The sequence below is a fragment of the Pongo pygmaeus genome, chromosome 1 (assembly GCF_028885625.2).
Source record: "Pongo pygmaeus isolate AG05252 chromosome 1, NHGRI_mPonPyg2-v2.0_pri, whole genome shotgun sequence".
In the NCBI taxonomy this organism is placed as follows: Eukaryota; Metazoa; Chordata; class Mammalia; order Primates; family Hominidae; genus Pongo; species Pongo pygmaeus.
Window position 1 is genome coordinate 189,848,812 of NC_072373.2, and position 27,488 is coordinate 189,876,299.

At 51.2% G+C, this 27,488-nt stretch overlaps 1 protein-coding gene across 6 annotated transcripts in view; it reads right to left on the bottom strand.

Moving 5' to 3' along the window:
* Window positions 1–12,753: 12,753 nt before the first annotated feature.
* The window catches only part of KCNQ4 (potassium voltage-gated channel subfamily Q member 4), a 56,900-nt gene continuing 42,165 nt past the window's right edge, over window positions 12,754–27,488 (bottom strand). For 3 of the 6 annotated variants that reach the window (XM_054492843.1, XM_054492835.1, XM_063657216.1), the window contains 5 exons: window positions 21,893–22,113; window positions 20,075–20,174; window positions 18,094–18,225; window positions 15,409–15,538; window positions 12,754–14,892 (listed from right to left, as the gene is read on the bottom strand). In XM_054492843.1, the coding sequence (XP_054348818.1) occupies window positions 14,680–14,892; window positions 15,409–15,538; window positions 18,094–18,225; window positions 20,075–20,174; window positions 21,893–22,113 (796 nt within the window). In that variant the 3' untranslated portion in view covers window positions 12,754–14,679. Of the gene's footprint in view, window positions 14,893–15,408; window positions 15,539–18,093; window positions 18,242–20,074; window positions 20,175–21,892; window positions 22,114–27,488 lie in introns of those variants that run through there. The other 3 variants (XM_063657220.1, XM_063657219.1, XR_010124816.1) reach the window with 3 other exon arrangements.

The window sequence follows — 27,488 nt, forward strand, 5'->3', positions numbered from 1 at the left end:
ACGTAATTGGGATGGTGCCTCGCACATAGTAAGAAATATTTAAGTGTTAGCTGCTATAACAAAGAGAACAAAAAATGGATTTCATTTTGTTTTGTTTTGTTTTGTTTGAGACAGAGCCTCACTCTGGAGTGCAGTGGCACAGTCACAGCTCACTGCAGCCTTGAATTCCTTGGGCTCAAGCAATCCTCCTGCTCTTGAGTAGCTGGGACTACAGGCGCACGCCACCCCATCCAGCTAATTTTTTAATTTTTGTAAAGATGGAGTCTCACTATGTTACCCAGGCCGATCTCAAACTCTTGGGCTCAAATGATCCCCCTGCCTGGGCCTCCCAAGGTGCTGGGATTACAGGCATGAGCCACCGTACCTGGCCCAGAAAAATGCTAAAGTGGCTTGCAGAGCAGAAAAGACTTCTTTCTGATTCCACTCTATCATTCAGACCCAGATTGCTTGCTTCTTGTTGCTCTGCTTTTCATGACTCCAACCTCATGGGCCAAGATATCTCCTCAAAGTCCAAGCTGGCTTTCTTTCCTTTTCTATCTTTTTCTGCAGAGCGGAATCTGGGTCATGGAGACCTTCGTGTCCGGCTCTCAGGAAGGTGAGACTGAGGAGGTGAGCACATCCGGTGTTCTAAGGCCCAGTGACTCATGTCACTTTTCAGATTTTCTTGACAAGAATTTAATTACATGACCACACTTTGTGGTAAGGGAGGCTGGGAAATACGGTTTCTAGCTGGCGACAATGTGTTCATCCGTAACTTAACTACTCTGGAAGAGGGGAAATGGATTTTGGTAGACAACCAGCAGCCTCCACCACAGCCAAGTGACAGTAATAAGTGGCTCAGTTGAGATTAGAACTCAAGTCTCCTATGCCCCAGAGTATTTGGTGCAGGTGGGGAGGATAGCAGAGGCCTGAGTCCTGCATAAAGAGAATTGTTGGCTGGGCACAGTGGCTCACGCCTGTAATCCCAGCACTTTGGGAGGCCGAGGAAGGCAGATCACCTAAGGTCAGAAGTTTGAGGCCAGCCTGGCAAACATGATGAAACCCTGTCTCTACTAGAAATACAAAAATTAGCCGGAATGGTGGCACATAGTCCCAGTTACTCAGGAGGCTGAGGCTCGAGAATTACTTGAACCCGGGAGGCAGAGGTTGCTGTGAGCCAAGATCGCACCACTGCACTCCAACCTGGGTAACAGAGCGAGACTCTGTCTCAAAGAAAAAAAAAAAAAAGAACTATTTAGATTTAGTAGACCTGGTAGCAGTCATCACTATGAATACTCATCTGTGGCAACTCACTTCCCTTCTTTGAGTCTCAGTTTCCTTGTCTGTAAAATGAGGATAGTAAGGGGCCTTACCCATGAGTTGCTGCTGCGAAAACACTGACCACAGTTCATGACACATACTAGGTACTTATATAGTGGGAAGGATGGGGTATAATTTGAACATGAGCACGTGAAAGAAGGAAATTCCAAGGGAGGTGACAGTGTGTGCAAATGCTGAGTGACATGAATGAATAAGGCTTTACTAGGAAAGGCAACAAGTCCGGTGTGGTTAGTGTGTAGGGTGGATGGTCAGCGGGGGAAGGGTTGTGCTTGGAGTAGGCAAGGGTCAAAGAGGGGTGACCCTTAGTGGCAGGCTGAGGAGCTTGAACTTGATCCTGTTAGTAATGGGGAGTCACAGACGACATGAGCCGAGTGGAAACGGTTGGGTTTGTGTTTTGGGAAGGTCACTCTGGCTGTGGTGAGTAGAATGGATTTGAGAGGAGCACGTGGGAGAAATGGAGAGCACTGAGAAAGCATGAAATCCAATGTCTAGCATACATGAATATTCTTTTGAAGAATGAATGACTCTATCTCGATTACTTAGGATTACACATGTGGCTTTGAGTGACAGAAAAACAGTAGCTTAAATAAAAAGAACCAGGTAGGTGGTCCAGAATGGGTGTAGTTATCCATAGTGTCAGCATCTAGGCCCCACCACCTTGTTGCTTTGTCATTTGTGGGTTAGACCTCATGATCCGAAAAGGCTGCTTGAGCTACCATGTCAACATTCCAGCCAGAAAAAAGGAGAAAAGAGGAGTTGTGCACTTTCTGGAAGTTTTCCGCCCGTAACTACAAAAGAGGCTCAGAAAGATAGCCTTTATTCTGGGTGGCCACATGTGTAAGCAGAATTCAGAGGTTCTGCTACTGAGGAAGAAGGTGGGAACGGATCCTGCAGTCACGATAATGACCCACTGATGTGGAGGCTACAGGAAAGGAGCTGAAAGTGATTCCCAGGGGTGTGGCTTGGGGCACAGAGTGACTCTTCCATGAGGTGAGTCCTAGCAGGAAGAGCAGGCTGTAGGGAGCAGGACAAATCAGGATGGACACATCGGGCCATCCAAGGTGGACATCTAGGAGGAAGACGGCCAGATAAATGGGTCCAGAGCTTAGGAATTAGGTCTGGACTGACAATAAGTTTGTTTGGGGGGGGTATTAGCACATCCATTGTTGCCTTGGGAATGATGATGCCCAGTGATAAAAGAAGGTGGCCAAGGACAGAACCTTGGATAGAGGCCGAGAAGGAGCAGCTGGGGAGGTGGGAGAGAAACAGCAGAAAGGTGTCCTGAAAGCCCAGGGAGATGTTTCCCAAAGGAGGGTGTGGTCAGGGGTTCCTAATGCTGCTGAAAAGTCAGGTAAAGTGAGGACTAAAAAGAGGCTGTTCAATTGGGCAATCAGAAAGTCAAAATGACTTTGCCAGAGCAATTCCAGGGGAGTGTGGAGAGGCAGGAGACAGGATGCCATGGTCAGTGGGAAATGGGAAAAGAGGAAGTCAGGTCAACAAAGGTAGATGAATTGTTTAAAGGATCTTTTTGGACCTCGGTGTTTTCATGGGTCAAGTGACCCATGTCTGGGGCTTCTTTGCTGCGCTTTTTAGTAAGGAATTAAAAGCATTGAAAGGCCTCTACACTTGGGTTCGGTCTGGACGGCGCCTGCTTGAGATGGGATGCAACACCCATCTTTGCTCGGCAGGTGGCAGCACCACACCAAGTGACACCACCTGGACACCTGGACCAACACATGACCAACAGACCAACACGAAATCCACATTGCACATCAGTGCATTTTCAGGGAAATGAAGCTTAGATCCCCAAACACCAAAGCTTTGGGTGGTGGTGGTGGTTGTTGTCATTTTGGATGGAAGCCTTGAGTGGAGAAAACTGAATGGAACTTTCTGTTCAAATCCTGGCTCTGTCACTTACTGGCTGTGCAACCTTCAGCAAGCCCTCACACACGCAAGCCTGCTTCCTGGTTGGCAAATCGGGGATGAGAACAAACCCAAAACCACCTCGTGGTGTCACAGTGAGTCTGTAACAAAGTGCACTTGTATCGGATGTTTCTGTGGACAGACTCAGGGCTGGGGTGGGCAAGCAGGGATGGGCTCAGAAGCAGAGGGAAGGGACCAAACCCGCGCAGCCATGGGGAGGGGGTGCCTGTGGTCTTTACAAAGGCTGCACACAACAGTACTGTTGGAATCAGGAAAGTTGGGTTCAGATTTTGCAGGTGAGGGAACCAAGGCTACCATATGACTCTCCCAGGGTCATACCCCTCAAACAGGCAAAGCAGAGGCACCAAAACCAAACTTCAGAAGATGAATTTGATGCATAATATTTTGGAAAAAAAAAAGGCTCAGAATTGTAGCATGGGAAAAATCTGAACTTAGTGGAACTTCTTTCCCATTGCTGTGTGGTTTCGTGCTGTTTGCTGCCCTTCACTCCCCTGGTCCCTGTTTAATGCCCACATTCTGAGAGCACCCCTGTATCTGCTCCTTCCCCCTAAGATGACACGGGGGAGGTTAAGGATGTGAGGGGAGGAGAGGAGGAAGCCATCCAGCCATCTGGATGTTGAGAGACTCGGGCTTAGCTCTGGGCTCTGCCTTGGCTTACTAAGCCTCAGTTTTCCCACCTGCAAAATGAGGCTATGGGACCAGTGGTCCCTTGGGAGCCTTGGCAGCTCTGACTTTTTATGAAAGCTTTTGGTTTCCCCTTGAGCTTCCCTGACCATCTCTCTGAAAGACACCCCCTGCAACACAGTCACTATTCCATTTCCATTTTACTTTCTTCACGGCACTTATCACCCCATGAAATTATCTTGTTTTTTGTTTGTTTTCTGTCTAGACAGTAATCTACTGTCTACTCTATGTGAGCAGGGACTTTGTGAGTGAGCTGCTATGACCTTGGCACCTAAAATAGTGCTTGGCATGTACTAGAAATGAACAAACAATTGTAGAATAAGTGAATGAAGGGCAGAGAACACAGCCCCTTACTCTCTGAGACAAGTCCTGGGGTCCCCTTCTGTCAACTGCTCAGTTCTGCCACCCCTATTCCTCTCTCTCTCTTTCAGATGTGCTGAACCTAACTAAAGCACCTTCAGGTGAGGTGTCCTGCCCTCAAAGTCCAGCCTGTTTTCCTGGCTCCAGACAACTCCAAGCCAAGGTCTTTACTGACGCCTTGTGGCCATGGGGACACATAACAGGGACTGGGAGTATTCTCAGTGGGAGATGATTAATCCCAGGTGGCCCTGCTTCCCTCCCTTCCCACCAGCATATACAAATCACCTGTGTGCCCAGCCTTGCTTTGGGGACAGTGATGACCCCAGCAGGTGTGTATCTTTTCTTTTTTAGAGACAAGGTCTCACTCTGTCACCTAGGCTGGAGTGCAGTGGCGCGATCACAGCTCACTACAACTTTGAACTCCTGGTATCAAGTGATTCACCCTCCTCGGGCTCCCAAAGTGTTGAGGTTTAAAGGTGTGGGCCACCGTGAACTGGCCGCAGATGTGTTTCTTGCCCTCCAGGAGCTGAAGTCACACCAGGGGAAGGAGAGAGATCGTGGGGTCCAGGAGAGGATTTAGGGGAAGTCTGGCAGGGGTGAGTGGGAAGTAAGGGCAGACCCCATCCGAGTTCTGGGCAGGCAGGGCAGCTTGGGTGTCAGGCCTCGGATCCTCCTGCCAGGGTGTCTGTTTGACAGCAGTCTTCCCAACCTCTTCCAGGAAATCCTTCACATCTCCCACTCATTTTAGAGCCTGTTTGGGAAAAAAAGAAAGAGAAGAGGACATGCTTCGTGCCCAGAGAAGCCATTTGGGACAAAAACAAAGATGTTAAAGGAGGATTTTTAAAATCCTCTGTGATGTATAATGTAAGTCTTCTATGACATTGCTTCCAGTAAAATCCACCTTACTAGCTGTCTTAACCAGGTCTTGCTGTGATAATTCCATGAAGAAAACAAACCCCCAATCTTAGTGGCCTACAAAATCAATGATTACTTCACACTCCTAAGTCTCCAAGTCAACTGCAGTTCAGCTGATGCTGGCTGGGCCAGGCTGGACTCTTGAATTCAGTCTAGGTCAGGTCTGCTCCACATGTCTGCATCCGTACCCAGGATGTACAAACAATGGCTATCAGAGGCTCTTGAGGTGGAAGAACTTGCCATGACTGTATGGCCTCCACTTGAAAAAAGCATACTGTCCTTCCTACCTGCCTTCGATTGGCCAAAATAAATCCCATGGCCAAGCCCAAAGTCAGGGGGTTGGTAGAGTGAATACTATGGGGCTCCACCCAGATCCACCCTTCAGAGCCTGCTGGGAATCTTCAGCCGGCTCACAACTGTGTCACTCATTGGGAATTGCCCTTGGCCACAGGGAACTGCCTCACCCACAGTCATGGCCATGATTGGCTGATGATTGGCTGATGGTTTCCTTTGAAGGAAAACAAAGGCCTGCCTTCTTCCTTCAGTTTAGCACAACTCTTCAGGGATAGATGAGCTCTAGGGCTCCTGAGGATCAGCAGCTACCTCAGTTGCTATCGCATAGTAGATCAACCTCTCCTTCTGCCTAATCCTACCTCCTGCCTTCCTTATAGATGAATATCCTGAGCACACTCCCCTAAAAACCTTCTGCACACCACTCTCTGTCTCGGAATTGGTTTCCAGGAAACCTGCTGTAAGACAGATAGGCAAGTACACACCATGCAAGGGTAACCATGGCAATGGCAAGGAAGGAAGGAAGACTTTCAGACAAAGACTACAATCGACTACAATAGTTACATAAAGGATACATCACAGAGACAGATCTATTTTGCCTGCAGCAAAATGCTAGGCACATGCTCAATGTGTATGTAAGGGGAGAATTGAGGCCACCTCTGGGAGGTTCCCATTTTTGATTGCACTGATTATATTTTATATATTAGGATTCCAAATAGGTTATGCTGTAGCAAAGGTTCCTGGGCCTCCAAAAAGGGTTTTCAAATCACTTGGTTCCGTGATGTCTATAACTCTGTTCAGCTCTGCCAGTTGGGATGGGGCAAACCCGAGTGATTCTCAGATCCTGTGCATTTACAGCAGAAAATGCGTCAGGTTGGTGGGTGAAACCCCTATTGCAGGTGTCGCTGGCTGAACTGCATCCCCCCAAAATTTATATGCTGAAGCCCTAACCCTCAGTTCCTCAAAATGTGACAGCATTTGGAGATAGGGTCTTTAAAGAGGTAATCGAGTTAAAATGGGTTTGTTAGGGTGAGCTCTAATCCAATATTACTGGTATCCTTATAAGAAGAGGCGATAAATACATCAACAAGCAAAAACCAACCCCATTAAAAAGTGAGCAAAGGATAGGAACAGACAATTCTCAAAAGAAGATATACAAGTGGCCAAAAAACATGAAAAAATGCTCAGCATCAATCATCACTAATCATCAGAGAAATGCAAATGTAAACTACAATAAGATACCATCTCACACTAGTCAGAATGGCTATTATTAAAAAGTCAAAAAATAACAGATGTTGGCGGGGTTACAGAGGAAAGGGAATGATTATACATTCTTGGTGAGAATGTAAATTAGTTAAGCAATTTGGAGAGTTCTCAGAGAACTAAATATAAAACTACCATTCCACTCAGCAATCTCATGACTAGATATATACCCAAAGGAAAATAAATCATTCTACCAAAAAAACACATGCAACTGTATGTTCATTGTAGCACTCTTCACAATAGCAAAGACATGGAATTAACCTAGGTGCCCATCAGTGGTGGACTGGATAAAGAAAATGTGGTGCGTATATACCATGGAATACTATGCAGCCATAAAAAGAATGAAATCATGTCCTTTGCAGCAACTTGAGAAGCTGGAGGTTATTATCCTAAGCAAACTAATGCAGAAACAGAAAGCCAAATACTGCATGTTCTCACTTATAAATGGGAACTAAACATTAGTTACACATGGACATAAAGATGGCAACAATTGACACTGCAGACCACAAGAAGGGAGAGGTAGGGAGGGGATCAAGGGTTGAAAAACTACCTGTTGGGTACTGTGCTCACTACCTGGGTGATAGGTTCTGTCGTATCCCAAACCTCAGCATCATGCACATCATGCAATATACCTTAGTAACAAACCAGCACATGTATCCCCAAATCTAAAATAAAACTTGAAAAAAGAAACGAAAAAGAAAACTAGGAACACAAAGAAGAAGAATAGGAGGAGGAGGAGGAGGAGGAAGAGGAAGAGGAGATTATTAGGACACAGAGAGAGACCTCAGACCTGTGTACATAGAGAACAAGAGATAATCATGCAAAGATACCAGAAGAAGGCAGCCTCTACAATCATAGGAGAGAAGCCTCAGAATGAAACCAACCCTGCTGATAACTTGGTCTTGAATTTCCAGCCTCCAGAACTTTGACTCTGTGATCACGCATTTCTGTCGTTTAGACCTTCCAGTCCATGATATTTGCTATGCCAGCCCACACAGACCAACACACCATGGTAGCAGCTATCACGGTCCTGCTATACACAGAGGTGGGTGGTAGGGGAAGATGTGCCCTTCAACTTCTCAGAGGGAAAACGAAACTGTTTTAACAATTGGCGCTGTCAAAAGTACGTGAAATATGGCCCGGTTCAGTGGCCACTGCATTCTGCACTCTCAAGAAAACAAAAGTACATGAAATAAGTTATCTAAATAGAGAAATAACTGCATGGGTTTTTTTTTTTTTTAGATCTACAAGAGCGTAAACATCGCAACATATTCAGAGCACCCATTCAAGTGAGCTGAGCCCCTTGGTACAGCTTCTGAGCCTGGGCCTCCAGAGGCCTCATAGCTTCTGCTTTTGCCCTCTTGCCATATGAAGAAGTGCAGTCTAATCTACTAGAGGATGAGAAGCTCCATAGAACAGAGACGAACCGTCTTGCCTGCAGACCAACTCACACCAGATTGCAGACACGTGGGGAAGGCCCTCTTGGGCCATCTAGCCCCTGTTGATGCCAGATGATTGCAAGCACATTAGTGACCCCAGGTGAGACCAGCAGAGCTGTTCAGCTGAGTTCACCCCAAATTGCTGACCCACAGAATCAAGAGTAAATAAAATAAAATGGTTGTTATTTTAAGCCATTAAGGTTTTTCGTTGGTGGTTTTTTGTTTGTTTGTTTTGGAGACAGAATCTTGCTCTGTTGCCCAGGCTGGAGTGCAGTGGCATGATCTTGGCTCACTGCAACCTCCACCTCCCGGGTTCAAGCAATTCTTTGCCTCAGCCTCCTGAGTGGCTGGGACTACAGGCGCGCACCACCATGCCCGGCTAATTTTTGTAATTTTTAGGAGATGGGGTCTCATCATGTTGGCCAGGCTGGTCTTGAACTCCTGGCCTCAATTGATTCGCCCACCTCGGCCTCCCAAAGTGCTGGGATTACAGGCATGAGCCACCACATCTGTCCTAAACCATTAAGTTTCAAGATAAGTTGTTACAAAGCAATAGATAAATGACACACCAAGCTAAAATTGTATCTGCTGTCAAGGCCGTATTTGATGACAGTTTGGGGACTCCCAGAGCCACCTGCAAACTCTCCTTGCTGAGCCAGGCAAATTTAGAAGATAAACAGTAGCTATGCATTGGTTAATTGTGCATCTGTCTTCCCCAGGGGCTGGATGACCTCAGGGCTGTAACTTGTTCTCCCATGTCTGTTCATCCTGTATATTGTGCTGAGCCAGGGTCTGGCATATAGCAGGTGCTCAATAGACATTTAACTCAATTAGTGAAATGTCATGGGACTTGTTCGGGTTACCAGCACCTCCTGCTCGGGTGACTGCAGCAGTCTCCTACCTGCTCTCCCCACACCCACACTTGCTCCCTCAAATACATCTTCCATCCCAGGAAAAAAAAAAAATTCTAAAATGCAAATCTACCCCAGTGTGCTGCCTGAGAAAAATCTTTCATTGTCTCCTCACTGCTGTCATGGCTAAGTCCTATCTCTTCGGAATGATTAAGGAAATCCTGTACACTTTGACCCCTAATTCTAAAGTCCCATCTTGCACCCCTCTCTCCCTTGCTGTCTGGGACCAGCCACGGGATTTCTTTCTGTTCCTTTCATCTACCACATTCCCTGGTGCCTCTGGACCCTATCACATGCTGTGCCTTTTCCTGGAACATCACCACCACTGCCACCACCCCAGTTCCCAGGTCTGGCTCCATCCTACCCGTCCTTCAGTACATTTGATTGTCCATTTTGTCTGATTGAGAGATGACAAGAAATATGGATCTACACTGATTTACGGGCAGTGGCTAATGGTTTGGCTAGATGGTCAGGGGCTCAGAAAGCACAGAACTGGAGGACTGGCCATAAGAAAAACTAGGAGAGACTAGTAGATGGACTTTCAGAAATGACACAGAATATGAAGATATTTGTATTCCAAGTAAAATCTCACCCAAAGTCATCCATGGCAGAGGCAGCTCTTGATAATTAGATGGACAAGATGGCACATTGGATAGACGTCAACCAGCCTCTCTTCCCAGTCTCTCCAGCGCATTCTCCGTATGTTCATGTACAACGTGGTCATGGTGGCCAGAATGGAGACTATTTACAGGTTCAACAACATGAACTTAACTCATCAAGGCTGATCTGACTAATGCCACACTGTATGTCCAAACTGCCTCCAGTGAAGACAAATGCTAAGTACTTAATATGGCATCCCTCTGCAGGGGTCCACCTAGCCACTTGGTGCCAGGTCGATCCCACTGGACCCTTTCCATCATGAAGCAGGTATGTTTATCCTCATTGACAGAGCTTGGATATAAGGTTCCAGGAATCCAAGGGAGCTGGTGAGAGTGGCTTCTCTCACTATGACACCAAATAACCCACCATATTAGTTTCCTGTGGTTACCATAACAAATTACTGTAAAATTGGTTGCTTAAAACAACAGAAATGTATTCTTTTACAGTTCTGGAGGCCAGAAGTTCAACATCAGTTTCACTGAGCCCAAATCAAGGTGTGTGCAGGGCTGTGCTCCCTTCAGAGCTCTAGGCAAGAATCCATTCCTGGACTTTTCCAGTTTCTTGTGGCGGCTGGCATTCCTTGGCTTGTGGCAGCATCACCCCAGTCTCTGCTTTTATCTTCATATCACCTTCTCCTCTTCTGTGTGATTTGATCTCCCTCTGCCGCTCTCTTAAAAAGACATTTGTCACTGGATTTAGGCCCACCAGACAGTCTCGGATAATCTCCCCACAGCATGATCCTTAATTTAATCACATCTGCAAAGGCCCCTTTTCCTTATAATGTAACATTTGCAGGTCCCAGAGATTGGAACATGCTATATTTGAATGGCTATTATTCAGCCTACTCCACCCACTCACAAAACTTCTGCCTCTGGTCCTTGTAGCATTGAGCTCTGTTAGTTGGAGGTCTTAGTTTTCAAGGGAAGGGAGGCAACACAGTTTTCATTACATTGGAGGTTTAAACTTTAACCAGGCCATTGTGGGCTCCTCATGCCACTCAACCAGCAGGCAAAATAAAGAGTTAATACACTGGCTGCATGACTGATCTTCATTACCGAGGGGAAATTGGTTGCTGCCACACAACAGGGCAAGGAGGACTAAGTCTGGAACCCAAGGGATTCTCTAAGGCCTTTCTGTAATAAGTACTTCCATGTATGATAGCAAAAGTCCGTGAAAAGCTGTGACACCCAACCATGCAGGACCACTGAGGATTCAGACCCTTCAGGAATGATTATTTGGGTCACTCCACCATATAAAGATCCCTGGCCAGGCACGGTGGCTCACACCTGTAATCCCAGCACTTTGGGAGGCCGAGGCAGGTGGATCACGAGATCAGGAGATCGAGACCATCCTGGCCAACATGGTGAAACCCCGTCTCTACTAAAAATACAAAAATTAGCTGGGTGTGGTGGCATGTGCCTGTAGTCCCAGCTACTCGGGAGGCTGAGGCAGGAGAATCACTTGAACCCAGGAGGTGGAAGTTGCAGTGAGCCGAGATCGCACCACTACATTCCAGCCTGGCAACAGAGCGAGACTCTGTCTCAAAAAAAAAAAAGAAAAAGATCCCTAAAAAGCTGAGGTGTTGGCTGAGGGCAAAGGAAACATGGAAGGGCAATGGAATAAGGAAATTATTCATACCGACCATGGCACTGTGACCAGAGATACCAGAAAGAGGTCGATTGTGGCTATGCATATTTCCTTCCTTGCTTGGGATGTGTGTGCATGTGTGTGTGTGCACTGTACATATTGTTTTTTCCTCCCTTCTCCTTTCTCCCATATTTTATATAAACATAGTATGTGATGATCAACTTTACTTTAGTGTTTAGTTGTAGGTGGAATTGTGCCTGAATTAGAGGAATACTTAACCCAAATATGGATTCAGTGACTAACCCCTGGAGATGGATGCATCTGTTGGACCGTGGGACGTTGTGTTTTTCCCATTTAGGGGGAGGGGACTAGAGTGTCTTCATTTGTATAAAGGACAGTTTCGTCTTACTAGGTGGAAGCTACTGTCATTATATGGCGGTTCAAGTATGTGTGGATTGATGTTTGTGGAAACTGTGTGTCCAAAGGGGTGGCCCGTGCCCATGTTATTGTCTTTCAGTTCCAAGTGCAGCCTTCTAACTCTGTGATACTGGGGCTGGGACTCTGCAAACCACATCACTCCTTTGTTCGCTAGCTTTGACAATAAGGGGCACTAGGGGAAGATTGGAAGGCAGGAAAAGTGGAGACTTCTCTCTTCCTTTGCTTCCTATCCTTATCAGCAACAGCCAGGTTGCAACAGTTGATCCCAGACTTCGGCTTTTTTCCCATCCTACCAGACAAGCCTCATTGTATCCCCTAAGAGGTACTAGCACCAGCCAGGGAGTACCTCCTTTTCAGATCTCTGAGCCCCAACACTACCGGGCTCCCTCTCCGCAAGCTTGTGGGTTCTGATAACCCCAACCTGTTTCCTATACTCCTGCAGCTCTGGGAGTGGTAACTGCTTTCTGCAGTTATTTTCTCTAGGCTATCTCAGAATCACCTAGAGAAGATTCTCTTTTGTTCTTTCAGCCCTCCTGCATCAGTGCAACCCATTACCTATAATAAACTCTTTTTGCTGAAAAACTTAGTGTTGTTTCTGCCTTCCTGACTTGATCTTGACTGATGCAAACTATTAGGAAAGTGGTGGCCAATTTTACTGGTCACCATGAGAGGTCAGCCTGCCAGAAAGGAAGGCTTACAGGAAACAGAGTCCTGCCATGTTTAAGCACCTAGATCTCACTGTGCATGAAACCAAATCTATCCCCTGGACTTCTTAGTTCTCTGTACCAATAAGTTTCTTTTTGTTTGTTTGTTTAAACCATATAGGGTTGGGTTTTTGTTGTATACAACAAAGAGTCCTGACTAATCCAAATCTCCTTGTCCCCACCCCCAAACCAGGAGCCTCACCTCACAGCCACTGAACAAAACCAAGAACAATCACCTCCTATTGAAAACTTTAATGAAACCAATAAGTTAATAAGTTAACAAAGTGAGGTACTTGCATATCCGAGAACCGAGTTGATGGGGGAACCTCGATCGTGGAAGGAAGGAGGGCTTCTTCCCATGTCTCCTTGGTCATAGGGTAATCCCATTCTCCTGGCCCTCTCCACAGCTGTCTCTGAGTGGGTGGAGGGGTGGCTCTCTGGGGACAGTGCAGTGCAGGTGGGGTGAGCCAGGAGAGGCTCCATCCAGGGCATGATGGTCACATGCAGAGGGCATGTTGGGGCAGAGGCTGGGCACCATGGACTGAGCAAGATCCAGTCCAAGCCCTGGTGCTGGCGCATGCAGGTCCCCAGCACAAGATGCAGGCAGCGTGGCCTCGGCCCCTTGTTCCCAGAGGGGGTTGCCATTGGTCCACTACCCCTCACCTTCCTGCCACCTGCATTGGCTTTGCAGAAGAGGAGCAAAGGGGTGGGGATAAGAAAGTGTTCCTGGAGTGAATGGGGGCTTATGCCCGGATGTGGGGCTGCCAATTGAAGTGAAGAAGCGGGGTATGGAGGGAGGGGAGACAGTGCATGTGAAAGCCAGATGCGCGGTTGGTATAGCTATTAGATGCATTCTTATTCTCTCTGGGAGTTAGAGTGACTAGGAAGGCACAGGCCTGGCTAGAAGCGGGCCTGGGGTCTCCCCAGTGGTGTCAGGCCTGGGCCCGAGTTGTGCTGTGGAGACACGGAGGCAGGCCCTTGGAGACAGGCAGAGGCAGCGGGTTAGGGCTCCTGGACCAGAGAGGAGGAGATCTTCCTGAAGAAGGGGAGTGGGTAAAGGTCTGGGTGGGGCCTGGAGAGCTCTCGGGTTACTTCAAAGCTCCCTCTCCTGCTCAGATGGAGTTGGGGCTCTTCCTCTTAGTGGACATCATCCTGCAAGGCCAGTCCACTGGCATCTGCTGCAGAGGCCCAGGAGCGGCTGAGTGGCTCTGAGCTCATGTCTCCAAGTGTGTCACGTCATTGCATGTTTAAGTGTGAGAGGCTTTCTTCCTGTCTGGAGAAACTAAAAGGCTATGTTTGTGTGATCGTCCACGAAGCACTGTCTGGAAGTTTTGGGGAGAATACAGAAACTTGTGCTGACTATGAGTGGTGTCTGGAGGGCCAAGGAGGGGAGTGGCCACCCAGCAGGAGGAGGGAGCCCCTGGGAGCTGACACTTGCAAATGGGAAGAAAGGCCCAGGCACTGCCCTTAGGAGAGAGCAGGGGAGAAACAGACCCCATGCTGGGAGGGGAAGGAGTGATAAGCCAAAGAATAGGGACAGGGTGGTGGCCAAGCAGCCTGAGACCAGCTACTGCTGGGGGCCCAGCTCCCAATGGGGGAGGGGCAGAGAGACCCCATGGGGGTCCCCAAAGTTGCATATTTAACTTGGTTTGCATATATGGTGCCCACCTGCCTTGTGGCAGGGTCCTGTGCTTTGTGGGTACCTGTGGGGGCACCTTGGCCCACCCCCAAGTGGGGCGGGGACTTGGCGGGAGGGCTTCCCTGCTGTGTCCGAAGGGTGGGCCAGAGACCTCACCTTGCATAGCTGGAAGCTGGGTCAGGGCCCAGGGCCCCAGCACCCGCTCCCACTCCCGGGGCTGTGACCCTGCCAGGTGGGCCACATAGGGCCTTGATGGAGTGGGCAGGGCACTGGGGGGCCCAGAGGCCGCGGGACCGCTGTTGCTGCCCTCTGTGCGACCTGGCATCTCACGCTCCTGAGGTGGGGAAGGGGCGCTGGCACCCACAGCAGGTACCACGCCCACTCAGGCAGCTCAATACTGCGTGTGGCCTCTCTCCCCGTGAGGGAGTGAGTTCAAGTACGAGAGGAGTCCGGAGGCCTCAGAGGGCAGTCGGAGCGCCAGGCCGCGGGGCTGGCCGTGTGCTGCCCTGCCTCTGAGAAGTCCTTCAGTCCATGTTGGTGCTGACCGAGCGGGAGATGCTGAGCGTCTGTGCGGAGACAGAAATGTCCTCGTGGTCCACAGGGCTGTGGTAGTCGGAGGTGATGTCGGGGTCGAACAGCGGCACTTGCACCGCGCCCAGGCTGGCCGAGGTGCCAGAGCGCAGGCAGCGCGAATAGAAGCCCAACAGCAGGTCCAGCTTGTGCTCGATGGACTGCACCTGGGGACCGGGCGCAGCTGGGAAGCAGGGCCTGGGACCGGAGGGGACGCGGCCGGGGGCGAGGTTTGGGTCTCGGGGAGGACCCTAGCTGGTGGAGTGGGCGGGGCTTATCTGGGAAGCACTAATCCCGCCTGGAAAGGTGGAGCTTGGCTAGAGGGAGGGACGAAGCTGGGCACGGGTGCATAACCCGGGGGGTGGTTAGGTGTGACCGATGGGGATAGTCCGCGAGCTACAGCGACAACTGAGAGGCGGGGTCAAATGGAGTAGGGGGAACTGAGGTAGGCTTATCTGAAGCTTATGGGCGGGCTTATGCAGCCTGGGGGCGGGGCTTAGCAGGAGAGGGCGGGTTTATGGGATTGTCTGGCGGCGAGGGCGGGGGCTTCGGCCGGGGAGGGGACTCTTAGGTCTTCTCGGGGACGCTTGGGCTGTGGCTGTGGGAAACGCACCCTCCCCATGTCACCGCGGCCCCCAGAGCTTCTTGGTATGGCCAGCTCCGCCACCCTATCCTACACTCACCTGCTTCTCCACCTTGACCACGCGTCCCATCATGCTGATTTCATCCACCACCTCCGCGTCGGAGGGCCCCTTGTCGCCCTTCTCCCGGGCCTTCCGGTCTCCTGGCCCCCGACCCACAATTTGGTCCACCCTAAGGGTAAGGGAACCATCAGAGGGCCCGGGGACACGCCGCCCCTCCCTTCCACAAGAATTCTAGGTTGCCTGATGAAGGAGAAGGCACGACGAGGGGACAGGCAATCTGAGGGAAGGGGCCATTGCCCTGCCAGATGGAGGCTGAGTTGAGGGTGGAGGGACTGGCCCCTGCTCTGGGGGTTCTCCACTGGCCAAGCAAAGGCACCACACACGAACCTGACAAGTAAAACAACCGTCTGGTGAAAGAGGAATGGAAATGGTGGACTAGGAGGCCCAGCGCAGTGGCGCATGCCTATAATCCCAGCATTTGGGGAGGCTAGGTAGGGAGGTATCATTTGAGCTCCGGAATTCGAAACAGACTTGGCAACATAGCAAGCCCTCCTCTCTATAAAAATAATTTTTTAAAAATTAGCTGGACATGGTAGCTCATGCCTGTGGTCCCAGCCACTCAGGAGGCTGAGGCAGGAAGACCACTTGAGCTGGGGAGGTCGAGGCTGCAGTGCGCTGTGATTGCACCACTGCACTCCAGCCTGGGCGACAGAGCGAGACACTGTCTCAAAAAAAAAAAAAAGAAAAGAAAAGATGGATTGGGGAAAAGGGGAAAGAGGATGGGAGGAGTGGAGACACATGGGAATGTGACTTTTAAGGTGGGTGGACAAGGCTAGAACTGACCTCACCTTATTTTTCTGCTCTCCTTTGCAGCAAAATTCTTGAAAGTGTTATCTCTATCCTCTACCTCCAATTCCTTTCCTCCCCTTCTCTCTTAAACCTACTCCAATCAGGCTTTCACCTCTGCCATTTCACCAAAACTACTGTTGTCAAGCTCCCAAATAACCCCATGTTGCTAAATCCATTGATCAACTCCTGTCCTCATTTTACTTGACTTAGTAGCAGCACTCAACACATCTGATCACCCCTTCTTCCAGCAAACCCTTTCTTCATTTGAAACCCCACCCTCTCCCAGTTATTTTCCTAGTTCCCTGACCTCTCCTTCACAGTCTCCTTTGTTAGTTCCTCCTCTATCTCTGCGACCTGGAAACACTGCAGGATCCAAGGCTCACTCTTGGGACCTCTATTCTCTATTTACTCCACTCACTAGGTGATGTCTTCAGATCCATAATTTTCAATTCCTCTACACTTTCAACACCAAATCTTCATCTCCATCCTGTACTTCTGCTCTGCACTCCACACTTCTCTATCGAACTGCCAGATCAACACTCCACTTGAATGTCTGATAGGCATCACAAACCTGGCACCTCCCAAATCTCCTGACCGAAACTTGCTCCGTTCATTGCCTTCTCCATGTCAACAAATGGCAACTCGATTTTTCCTCTTGCTGAAGCCAAAAACCTTAGCTTCATCCTTGACTCTCTTCTTTCTCTTAATACCCCATCAGAAAACCCTGTCAACTTTGCCTACAAAATGTATCTAGAATCTGACCACTTGTCCCACCTCTGCAGCTGCCACTCTGTTCCAAGTCCCCATGGTCTCACGTGTGGAAGTCTGAAGCAGGTTCTCATTGGTCTACCTGTGTCCACCCTCACTCCGCTAAGTCCATCCTCAACACAGCCCCCAGGGTGATCCTTTTAAAAGACAATTCAGATCTTATCAGTCTTTTGCACAAAACCCTCCAAAGCTTGAAGCTCATCCTGGATGAACACCAACATCTTTGCAGGGGCCTACAGGACTTTACACTCTCTGTGTGCCATTAGCCCTCTGACCTCACCTCCTACCTCTCACTCCAGTGCAGCCACACCAGGCTCCCTGCTGTGCTGAAGCCAACACTCCAGCCACTTGCCCCTCTCAAGTCCTTGGCACTTGCTGTTCCTTCTAGAACCTTCTCACCTATTTAAAATTGCAAACCGTAACAGCCTGACCCTTGTTTTCCTCCTTAGTATTTATCGTCGTCTGACATATTCTATTTTTACTTATTTATAACTTATTCTCCTTCCACTAGAATGAAAGCTCCATAAGGGTGGGAACTCTGCTGAGCTTTCTGCCATATCCCCACAGGCTGGCAAGCAGTAAATGCCCACTGACTATTTCTCAAGTAAATAAATGAATGAGTGGACAGTGAAAATGCAGGCCAGAAGAGGAGAAGGGCAAGGTGTAGGTGATGTGGGTCTTGGGGTGAGGATTCTTCCTAATGCTGGGTCTACTGGAGAGATGTGGGAGGATTCCAGAGGCAAGAGGTGGGCAGTGAGGACAATTTGCCTATCGTCTTGGGAGATAGGAGGTCAGTAATTATTTTAGGCTGATTATTTTAGGACCAGGAAACAGTCATTCTAAACAAAGCCCCCAAGGCATATGAGTCAATAGGGCTTGCACAGAGGACCCACCGCACAGAGAAACTATGGTTGGGTTGTTTTTCAGCCTTGGGATGGGTGCTGGGTCCGGCCTCAGGCTGGCACTGCAAGCCCGGGACCTCCTCAGTCTAGAAACTCAGCTGCAGCAGTGAGCCCTTGGGGGTGCTCAGGGGTTGGCCTCAGACTTCATGCAGGGCTGGGGTCGCTGCCTCCCTGCCCCGTCTCCCATCAGGCCCGGTGCACCCACCGAGTTTGCAGGCTCTTGATCCGGCCCAGCATGTCCAGGTGGCCTGCTGAGTACTGCTCAATGACGTCCTTCACGTCGTACGGTCGCAGTGTCTCCTTGAATTTCCTTTTGGCCACCAGGAACTTGAGAATCCTGTTGGGGGAGGGGGCTCAGAGGGAGTGTCCTGTTAGAGCAGGGATTCTTTCCCAGCACCCTCTCCATCTCTTTGCTATCCCCTTGTCTAGCACCAGGGCACCTCCTGCTTGGCCACCACAAACAGCCTCTGCTGCGTCTCCCAGCCTCCCCTACCTCCAAGTAGCAGAAATAGGGATGAGGTGGAAAGGGGTTAATCCACCAGCCAGGGTGGAGGATGGGGTTCAGGACGCCATGGTATGAAAAGACAGAGAGGAGATCGGCCTCGAGAAGGAGGCCGGGGTGTTCTTTGAAGAGCCCTGCATCCCTGGCAGAGACTGGCCACTGGGACATTGTGGGGCAGGCACATCAATAACTCAGTTTTTTGTTTTTTTTTTAAAGAGATGGGGGTCTCACTATGTTGCCCAGGCTGGTCTCGTACTCCTGGACTCAAGCGATCTGCCCGTCTCAGCCTCCCAAAGTGCTGGGACTACAGGTGTGACCCACTGTTCCCGGCCCAATTACTCTGCTTTAGCATGCCAGCTTTGCCAGCCTGTGTGGAGAATACCCTGGAGGGGCAGAGGCGTGGGCCGGGAAACTAGCTTTAGGGGATGGGGGAGGAGATATAGAAGAGCTTGGAGCAGTTCAGGAGGTGGGGCTGAAAGTCTCCCTGGTCTGAGTCCAGGATGACTCCCATGGCTTGGGTGACCGAGTGGATGGTGGTGCCACTGCCTGAAATGGGAACCAACCCACGAAGAGGAGTAGGTTTGGGGCATGCTGGCTGAGAGGTCAGTGGGGTGCCAAGGAGAGCTGGCTTGGGTCAGGTGGCAGGTCAGGTACTATTCCTCGACATTGGGCACATGGAGGGGAGAGAATGGATGGGTGAAAAGGGGGTGAGCAGAGGCCTCAGACTCTGAGGGGTAGTGGGGACACGTCCAGCTGACTCTGATTTTATATATTTATCTATTTAGAGACAAGGTGTCACTCTGTCACCCAGGCTGGAGTGCAGTAGCTCAATCACGGCTCACTACAGCCTCAAACTCCCTGCACTCAAGCCATCCTTCCACCTTAGCCTCCCAAGTAGCTGGAACTACAGGGGCACACCAACATGCCTGGCTAATTTTTTAATTTTTTTTTTTTTTGCAAAGGCAAGGTCTCACTATGCTGCCCAGGCTGGTCTTGAACTTCTGGCCTCAAGTGATTCTCTTGCCTCAGCCTCCCAAGGTGTTGGGATTACAGGCATGAGCCACCACGCACAGCCTGACTCTAATTTTAAAAGGAATACAAAAAAAAGAGGCTTGTGGGCAGGTGTATCAGCCAGGGAAGAAAGTGGGGAGCCCAGAAAACTTGGAGGTTGAGGGGGTTTCTGGAGCTAGAGCTGCAGGCTAGAGATGGAGACTAGGCCAGGACAGCACGCCAAGGAGCTTGGAGGCCAGATCCATGCCTAGGCCGTGGCCCAAGGGCTCAGGAGACCCTGGTCCCTGCTTAATTTTTGAGACAAGGAGACAGCCAGTAGAGCAGGGGCTTTCAAACTTTTTTGACCAAGACCCACCATTAAAAAATACATTTTTTTTTTATACAGTTTCACTCTTGTTGCTCAGGCTGGAGTGCAATGGCACTATCTTGGCTTAATGCAACCGCCCCCTCCCGGGTTCAAGTGATTCTCCTGCCTCAGCCTCCCAAGTAGCTGCGATTACAGGCGTCCGCCACCATGTCCGGCTAATTTTTTGTATTTTTAGTAGAGACGGGGTTTCACCATGTTGGCCAGGCTGGTCTCAAACTCCTGACCGCAAGTGATCCGCCCACCCAGATGGGGAGCAGCAGTGGGTGGCCCACGGAGGTGAGTGCTCGCCTTAGGCCTCAGTCTTACCTGATGGAGCGGATGACTGTCTTCACAGCAGGCATGACGTCGTCCACCGTGAGCTCACACTGGTAGCTCTTCTCCTCTGCTGCTTCCTCTGAGGGGGCATCTGAAAAGGCAGGGATGGGGCAAATGGCCCACAGAAGGGGCCACTCCCAACCTCCCATCCGACCCTTGTATGCCAAACCACCAATAGAGTGTCCAATAGGAAGACAGAGGCCCAGAAAGGGCCCAGAAAGGGCCCAGAACCTTCCTGGTGGCTCCTGTGTCTCACTGCCCTCCCCAGGGTGGAAAGCCCCAGTGTGTTGCATGCCCATCTGCCCCAGTGGCCAGTCAGGGTAAACACCTGCCTGGTGGCTAGGTGGGAGCTGCTTTAGGGCACAACTGGTCTAGTCCAGGGCAAGTTTGTTGCACAAAGCCCTGGAGGAAGGCCCACTGGTCCACCTTGCAGAACAGTGAGCCCCAGAGATAAGGGGTTTGATGGCACTGCATGTAATCATGCACACAGTCTTCTCCTTCAGCTAAGATGGAAGGACACCCAAGTGGCTGACTCCCAGGCCCAGCTCTGCTACTAGGGAAGGCCCTTAAAACAAGCCATTCTTCCCTGAATGAGAGAAGCTTCTCTGAGGCTAGTGCCCTGTGTTGCACAGAGAGGTGATGCTGTCCTTGCCCCACAGGAGCAGCGGCAAGAGCCCGGACAGCTTCCAGGACAGGGAAGGGAGGTCCTGGGCACCAGCTGTGCCCAGGCTTCTATGGGCAGCACCTCTCAAAGACTGGTCTATGGGGTTCTGTAAACTCTGAGGTGTCAGCCAGCAGCATCTTGAGGGCTGACACAGCACAGGCAGAAACAGCATGGCTGGGTCCCCTCCCTCCAAGGCCAAAGGGGGAGCTGTCCCCATCCCCCATCCTTGTGCACTCACCCCACCTCTCCCCACCCAGGGGCCTAAAGTATATCAAAGCTGGGAGAAGTCTTCCAGGGGGCTTGGCCCAACCCTCTCATTTTCCTGAAGAGGACACTGAGGCACAGAAAGGGGCCGTCTCCTGCCTAAATCGCAGTGGAAGTCTCCAGCAGAGCCAAAACTCAAAAAAGTGACATCAGCAGGTCCATGGTCTCATATCTGCAGCCTGGGCTGGTGAAGAGGGGTAGGCAGAGGGCGTGGGCTTTGGAGCTGAATAGACCTGCTTGAGGAGAGCACCTCTGCCACTCACAAGCTGAGAGATCTCAGTGCCCACGTCTGTAAAGTGGGGACAAAAACAGAACCTACTTTCCAGGGTCACTAGGAGAAGTAAATGAGATAAGACAGTGTTGGGCAGTGCACAGTCAGGGCTCATCAAGGATGCATTCCTGCCGCTTCCAAAGTACGTTTGTGTTTAGCTATTTGTTGAGCACCTACTGTATTCCCAAAAGTCTTCTATTCACCTTCCATGGATTATCTCATTTAATCTTCACAATAATCCTAGGAAGTGGATGCTATTATTGTTCCCATTTTATGAATGAGGAGAATGAGGCCCAGAGAAATTAGGTCACTCGCCTAAGATAAGTGACAAAGCCAGGATTCAAATCCAGGCAGCCTGGCTCCAAAGCCTATGCTGCTAACCACTATGAAATGCCACCCTCCACGTGATTCCCAAACAGTCTGATGTCCATTTTATAGCAGAGCAAATATTATAATGCCCATTTTACAGATGAGAAGACCAGAGCCCAAAGACGGTCCATCAGTTCCAGAGCTGAGACGCGAGCCAGATCTTTCTGCTCCCAGCCCAGACTGTCCCTGCCCTGCCAACCTCAGCCGGCCCTCCATCGGTCTCAGCCCCCCGGGGGCTTACCCTCAGCAGAGGTGCGGGGTTTGAGTCTCAGAGATGCCCGGAAGCGTGTGCGGTCATTGAAGCTCCAGCTCTTCTGCACCTTGGTGGGGCTGGTGGCCTCACCCACCTGCTCGCTGCTCGGGGAGGTGGGCATTGTTGGAGGCGCCAGATGCTGCCTGGAAGGACCCGTCCGCCGCTGGGAGCTGCCCATGCGGATGCGGTCTTTGATGCCCATCCGGCTGCTGGCAGGGCAGGCAGGTTGGGAGAGAGCCAAGTTAGCCAGAGCTGGGGGTGGGGGTGAATGGGGACAAAGCTGACTTAGGACTTGGGGGTGGCTATTAGGTCTTGATTCCCTGCCAAGCGGAGACTTCTTGGGATGGGACAAGGATGTGGTAAGGGAGGCCCTCACTCCTACAGGAGGCTGATTCGGGGTCAGTCGAAGCAGATCCTCTCCCCACCACCCACATCCCACCCCTCATCACCCGGACAGATAAGGGGCGCACAGGAGACAGATGTCAGAGTGGAAGGAGTGGGAGAAATCCAAAAAAGAAGTCAGAGACACAGACAGGAGGATGTGGGAGCTGGGCCTGGCCCAGGTGAGTGGGCAGAGGTTGGGGGCGGCGACCCCTTTGGGCACAGACAGGCTGCTGAGGGTCGGAAGCTCACCTGGCCATGAATATGGAGGCAGGCCTCCAGTCCTCACTGTACACAGGGGCAGGCTGTGTGGAGTCGAGGGTGTGTGTGTGTGTGTGTGCGCACGCACACACACACACACCTTGTGCACACACATGTGCGAGCGTGGGTGTACAGGTACTGGTGTGTATACATATGTTGGCATGTGTTTACATGTGTCAATTCATATTTTCCTCCACTCCCCACTGCTGCGGCTATCTGATCCCACACTGGTCAGGTTAGGGTTTTAGGGCCTCGTACAGCTGTGCAGGCAGTGCACTGCAAAATAAGGACTCCATCACACAGACTTCCATGCAATGGTGCCCTGGAGGTGTGCAGTGTGATGGCCTACTGAGGGCCTCAGCCCCATGGGTCTAGCTGCTGGGCCCACGTGTATGCCCAGGCCATGCCTGGTGCCTGCCCTCCCAGTGAGGGTCTCTATTTGATAACATGTTCTTCTGTGGTCTCTTCTACCTAAGTTCAGCCCACCTTGATTGACATCCTGCCTGTGTGGTCTTGGATCCCCGCTAAAGATCTATCCCCCATACTGCGTACTGAGCTCCCGGTTCAACAGCATTTACACAGTCTTTGTGCATGTGAACACGTATGTGCATGTCTAGACATGCACTCAGACTTCCCTTCCCGCACCCAACTCCCCACCACGTTCCCCAAACGTTGGAGGAAGACAAGTTAGCAGAGGCCTCATTCCCCAGGACAAGACCTGGTTAACCATGATCTGGTAGAGTGACTCTGTGTCCAAGAGGTTCAAGGACAATGTTATGACTGTTTGGGTAGGACCTATGCAAACGTCCTCCATCCCATGCCCTGTGACGTCATTGCTGCCTCCCCTGCTGTGGTTTGCCACTACAGATTCCGACAGGTTCAGGGGGACCCACCCCAAATGTCTGGGGCCCCCGATCAAGAGAGTACCAGCCAGCCTTAGAGGATACCTGAAGTGGGGCAGGAGTTGGGAGAGGACACTGTGTCACCTACTCTCAGAGGCTTTCAGATCAAGGGTTGAGCAGAGAAGAGATTCTGGTTTCGGTATTGGGTGGGAACTGGGGTCTCCCATGCCCAGGGCATGGGGTGGAGGGGAGCGAGCCAAGGTGCTGAAGTGGGGGAGACCTCGAAACCAGGGGCACCTTCGGGAAGGTGGCCGGGATGTAGGGCCATCCTTAGGGGTGGGGGCCTCTGCCCAGAGGGGAGAGGTTAATAGGTCAAGGATGGGGGCCCTGAGGATATCAGAAGGACAGGGACAGTTTCCACTATCCAGCATGCTCTCCACTGGCCCAGGACTCCATCGACACATCCCAAAGATTCCAATCAAAGTTTGAGGTTGGCTCTCCCAAACTTTCCTCTGCAGAGCCATTCCTGCGGGCTCCCTCATGCTGGCAAGCACCCTCCACCCTGCCCAGTCCGTGCAACCCCTTCTCCTGTCCTCCACTCCTCCAAGGGGGAGAGGAAGAGAGGAGGGTGGAGAAGGCCCCGACACTTTGGCCAAGGGCCTGGAACTCCACATCACTGCGCCCACCACATAAGGCTCCAATGGCGTTCTGGAGAAGAGGGCGACCTCCCTGTCACAAGAAGTAATGCAAGCAAGGCCGAGCTTGCACTCAGCAGGACTTATGGAGGAAGGAGTTCGAGGGCTTGCACTAGAGGCCTTGAAAGGTCCCTTTCCAGCTCTGATTCTGTGATGGTTAAGGAAGCTTCCAGTCTGGTTTGTGGGGTTCTGTAAGTTTCCAGCCAGCCAGAGGCCCTGAGCTCCTTTTTAATGCAAGAAGGCACTGTTTTCCCAGGAGTGGGCCTGGATTCCAGTTCCTTGGGCAGGGCCCAGAAAATGGCTCATATCAGCTCCTCTAAGTCTGAAAGCTAAAAGAAGGTGGAAGAAAACCTGGCACACAGTGGGCACCAAAAAGCTCTTTCCCCTCCCAGGCTCCCAGAACATGCAGGGTCCCATCAGGCTGCCTTAGCTCTTTCAGTTCGCCCAGCCACTGTGTGTGGTGGGCTGTCTTTACCAACCCTATTTTATATACACGGAAAGAGGTGAGATGACTTGGCCAAGGTCACAGAGCTCCCATGAGATGGAGCAAGAACTGGAACCCAGCTTTCTCTGACTTCAGAGTTTATGTTCTTTTTCCGGGTCAGGCAATCAGGATAGGGTGTAGAGCAGTGGTTCTCAACTGGAGCAAGTTCCCCCACTCAGGGGACATGTGGCAATGTCTAGTAGGTAGACATCTAGTAGGTAGAGGCCAAGGGTGCTGTTCCACATCTTACCATGTATGTGATAGTCACCAACCGCAAAGAATTGTCTAATGTCAATGATGCCAGCCAAGGTCAAGAAACTCTGCCTAACGATCTGTTGGTGCCTGGGAGAAAGATGGGGTGGGCTGGACTGTGGCTGCCCTGCTGGGGAGGCCGAGCTCTGCCCAGGCTGCCCTGCTGGACCCAACCCCTCGAACTCACTTCCACAAGGACTTTCTTTAGGGCCTCATGATCTGCCCTCCCAGGGCCACTGGGGGAACAGAGGCAGCCTACCACTTCTGAAGCCACATACAGCCCCTCTTCAGGGACTATGGAAACAGCCACGCCACTGGCCTCTGCCATGGCTGTGTCCTTCCTGTCCACACCCTCCACAGCCAAAGGAGGCTTGCAAAATGGCGGGCCTGACCCAAAGACTCCTTAGCTCAATGCTTCAGTTCAAACCATTGCCCACAGCCATGGTTTCTAAGCTATTTCTTTTTTTTTTAGGTAAATAAGATCTTAACTGCTGAACATACCAAATCAAATACGGCCAACATTTATTGGAGCCAGGTCCAGTTTTAATGGAAGCAGACCCTATTTACATCTGCATTTTACATCTGAGGAAACTGAGGTGCAAAGGGGTCAGGTGATTTGCCCAAGGACACAGGAACAGTGGGTAGTAGCTAGATTGTGGTCCAGAACCCACGTTTCTAGAAAAAACACCTCTCAGCAGAAGCACACATGGGCAGCCAGGAGCCCTGCCACTCATCTCCTAGCTCCGGGACCCCAGCCCACAGGGCCCCAGAGGCACCTTTGGAAACCCAGGACTCCATGAGCTCAGGCTGCCAAGCATGCCAACAGGGTGAAGCTCACACTGGGCTTTTGGGTTCTGCATGACCCAGCTCTGCCCCTAACCTTAGCTCTGATGTCCAGTCTCAGGGGGGCCAAACTGGGCTGCCAGCATTTTTCCCCATGCTGTGCTCCCTCTTGCCTCCTTGCTTGGGTCCGTGCTGCTTTGCTGACCTGGAATGCCCTCCCTGAAACCCACTGCTTTTAGGGCTTCCTCTGGGTTGTGTGCCTGACCCGGGCTCCACAGCCCCTGTGCTTCCTCCCTTTGTTGCACTCATCACACTGAGCTGCAATTACTCTTTGCAACTCTCCGAGGACGATGTTTTATTCATCACCGTGTCCCTAGTGCACAGAGCAAGGCCTGGCACAGGGCAGGTACCAAGGAATGCGGTGGAAATGCCGCTAAAAGAGCTGGGGTCCTGGAGTTGGCAAAGGTGCCAAACCCAGCTCCTTCAGGCATCTGCTAGGTCCCCAGGTGGGTAGCGGGGAGACAGAAAGCTAAGCCCAAGGCCTGACAAAAGTCAGAGTGAGAAGGACCCTCAGAGGTCCTCTAGTTCAATCTGCCCATTCCACAGACGGAAAACTGAGGTCCAAGAAGGGAAGCAATTTGGCCAAGATCACAGAGGGCATCAGCAGCAGAGCCAGCACACATCCTTAAGGCTCCTGCACGTGCCCCTCCTGGCACCCTGGGCCCATGCCCCAGACCTAGCAGAGGCATCCCAGAAAGGCGAGGAGTTCACCGGGGACCCAAGGCAGACAGCAGGCGGCAGGCACATGCACCTTGTCCTTGGCCCATCCTGTCCCCTCTTCAGCCCCCAAATTGGGTGGGGCAAGGAGGAGTGGGGACAGGAGGAGCAGGCGAGGGGGTACCTCGGTCTCCAGCTGGCGTGGATCCGAAAGAAACTCCGTTTATTATTAAACATCTGGCTGGAAGGTTGAGAACAAGACACGAACAGAGGTTAGTGGGAAAGGGGCTGTGGGCAGAGTGTGGGGAGCTGCCAGGATGGGGCTGGCCTCCGGTAGCTGGTGGGAAAGAAGGACCCCCACCTAAATCATCCTCCAGCCCCATCACCAGAACGTAGATGTTCTCACACTTTGCATAGGGATCCCCTAGGGAGCATGTTACATATGCAGAAGGCTGTGTCTCTTCTCCAGAGATTCTGATCCTGTGGGCTTGGAGACAGGTCCACGTATCTGCATTTTGAACAAACACCCCATGGGATGCTGATGCAGGAGGTCTGGAGACCATGGTTTGATAAACTCATTGCAAAACCCTGAAGAGGAGAGATGCTGGCCCTGGCCATGCCATCCCCCAGGAAATCCTGCTCCTTTAGCACCACTTCCTGTGAGCACGCTTGGCCCAGGTCCATCCCCAAGCACCACCAGAGGTGTGGCCAACCGAGTGTGTATATGTGTGTGTGTTTTTGGTGGAGGGAGGCTGTCCTGGCTGGTGCTCTAGACAGCCACGATTAACGATATGGCCATCGGGCCTGAGCCTGGTGACTGGTCTACAAACCATAGCTCGGCCCCCTGGGGTCCCTGGGAGAAAGGGCCACTTTACTACCATCACCCTGTGTCCCAGACACTCCCCAAGTCCCCTCCCAGGCAGATAGATACGAGACTGGGAGTTAGTGATAGCCAAGCCCTTAGCAGTAATCTGTTCCTGGGCCCTGGTGGGGGTGTCAGGGACCAAAGGAACCGTGGGGAGTGTACAGGTAATAGGCCCCAGGCTAATGTCCATTCCCCTTGCCTTCCTATTCAGTCAAGATGAGACCAGAGTGAACTGGAAGCACAGAGAGCCCCGGCTCAGGTCCTGGACAGGATTGCTGGGATACAAAAACTCTTGAGTTTCTGC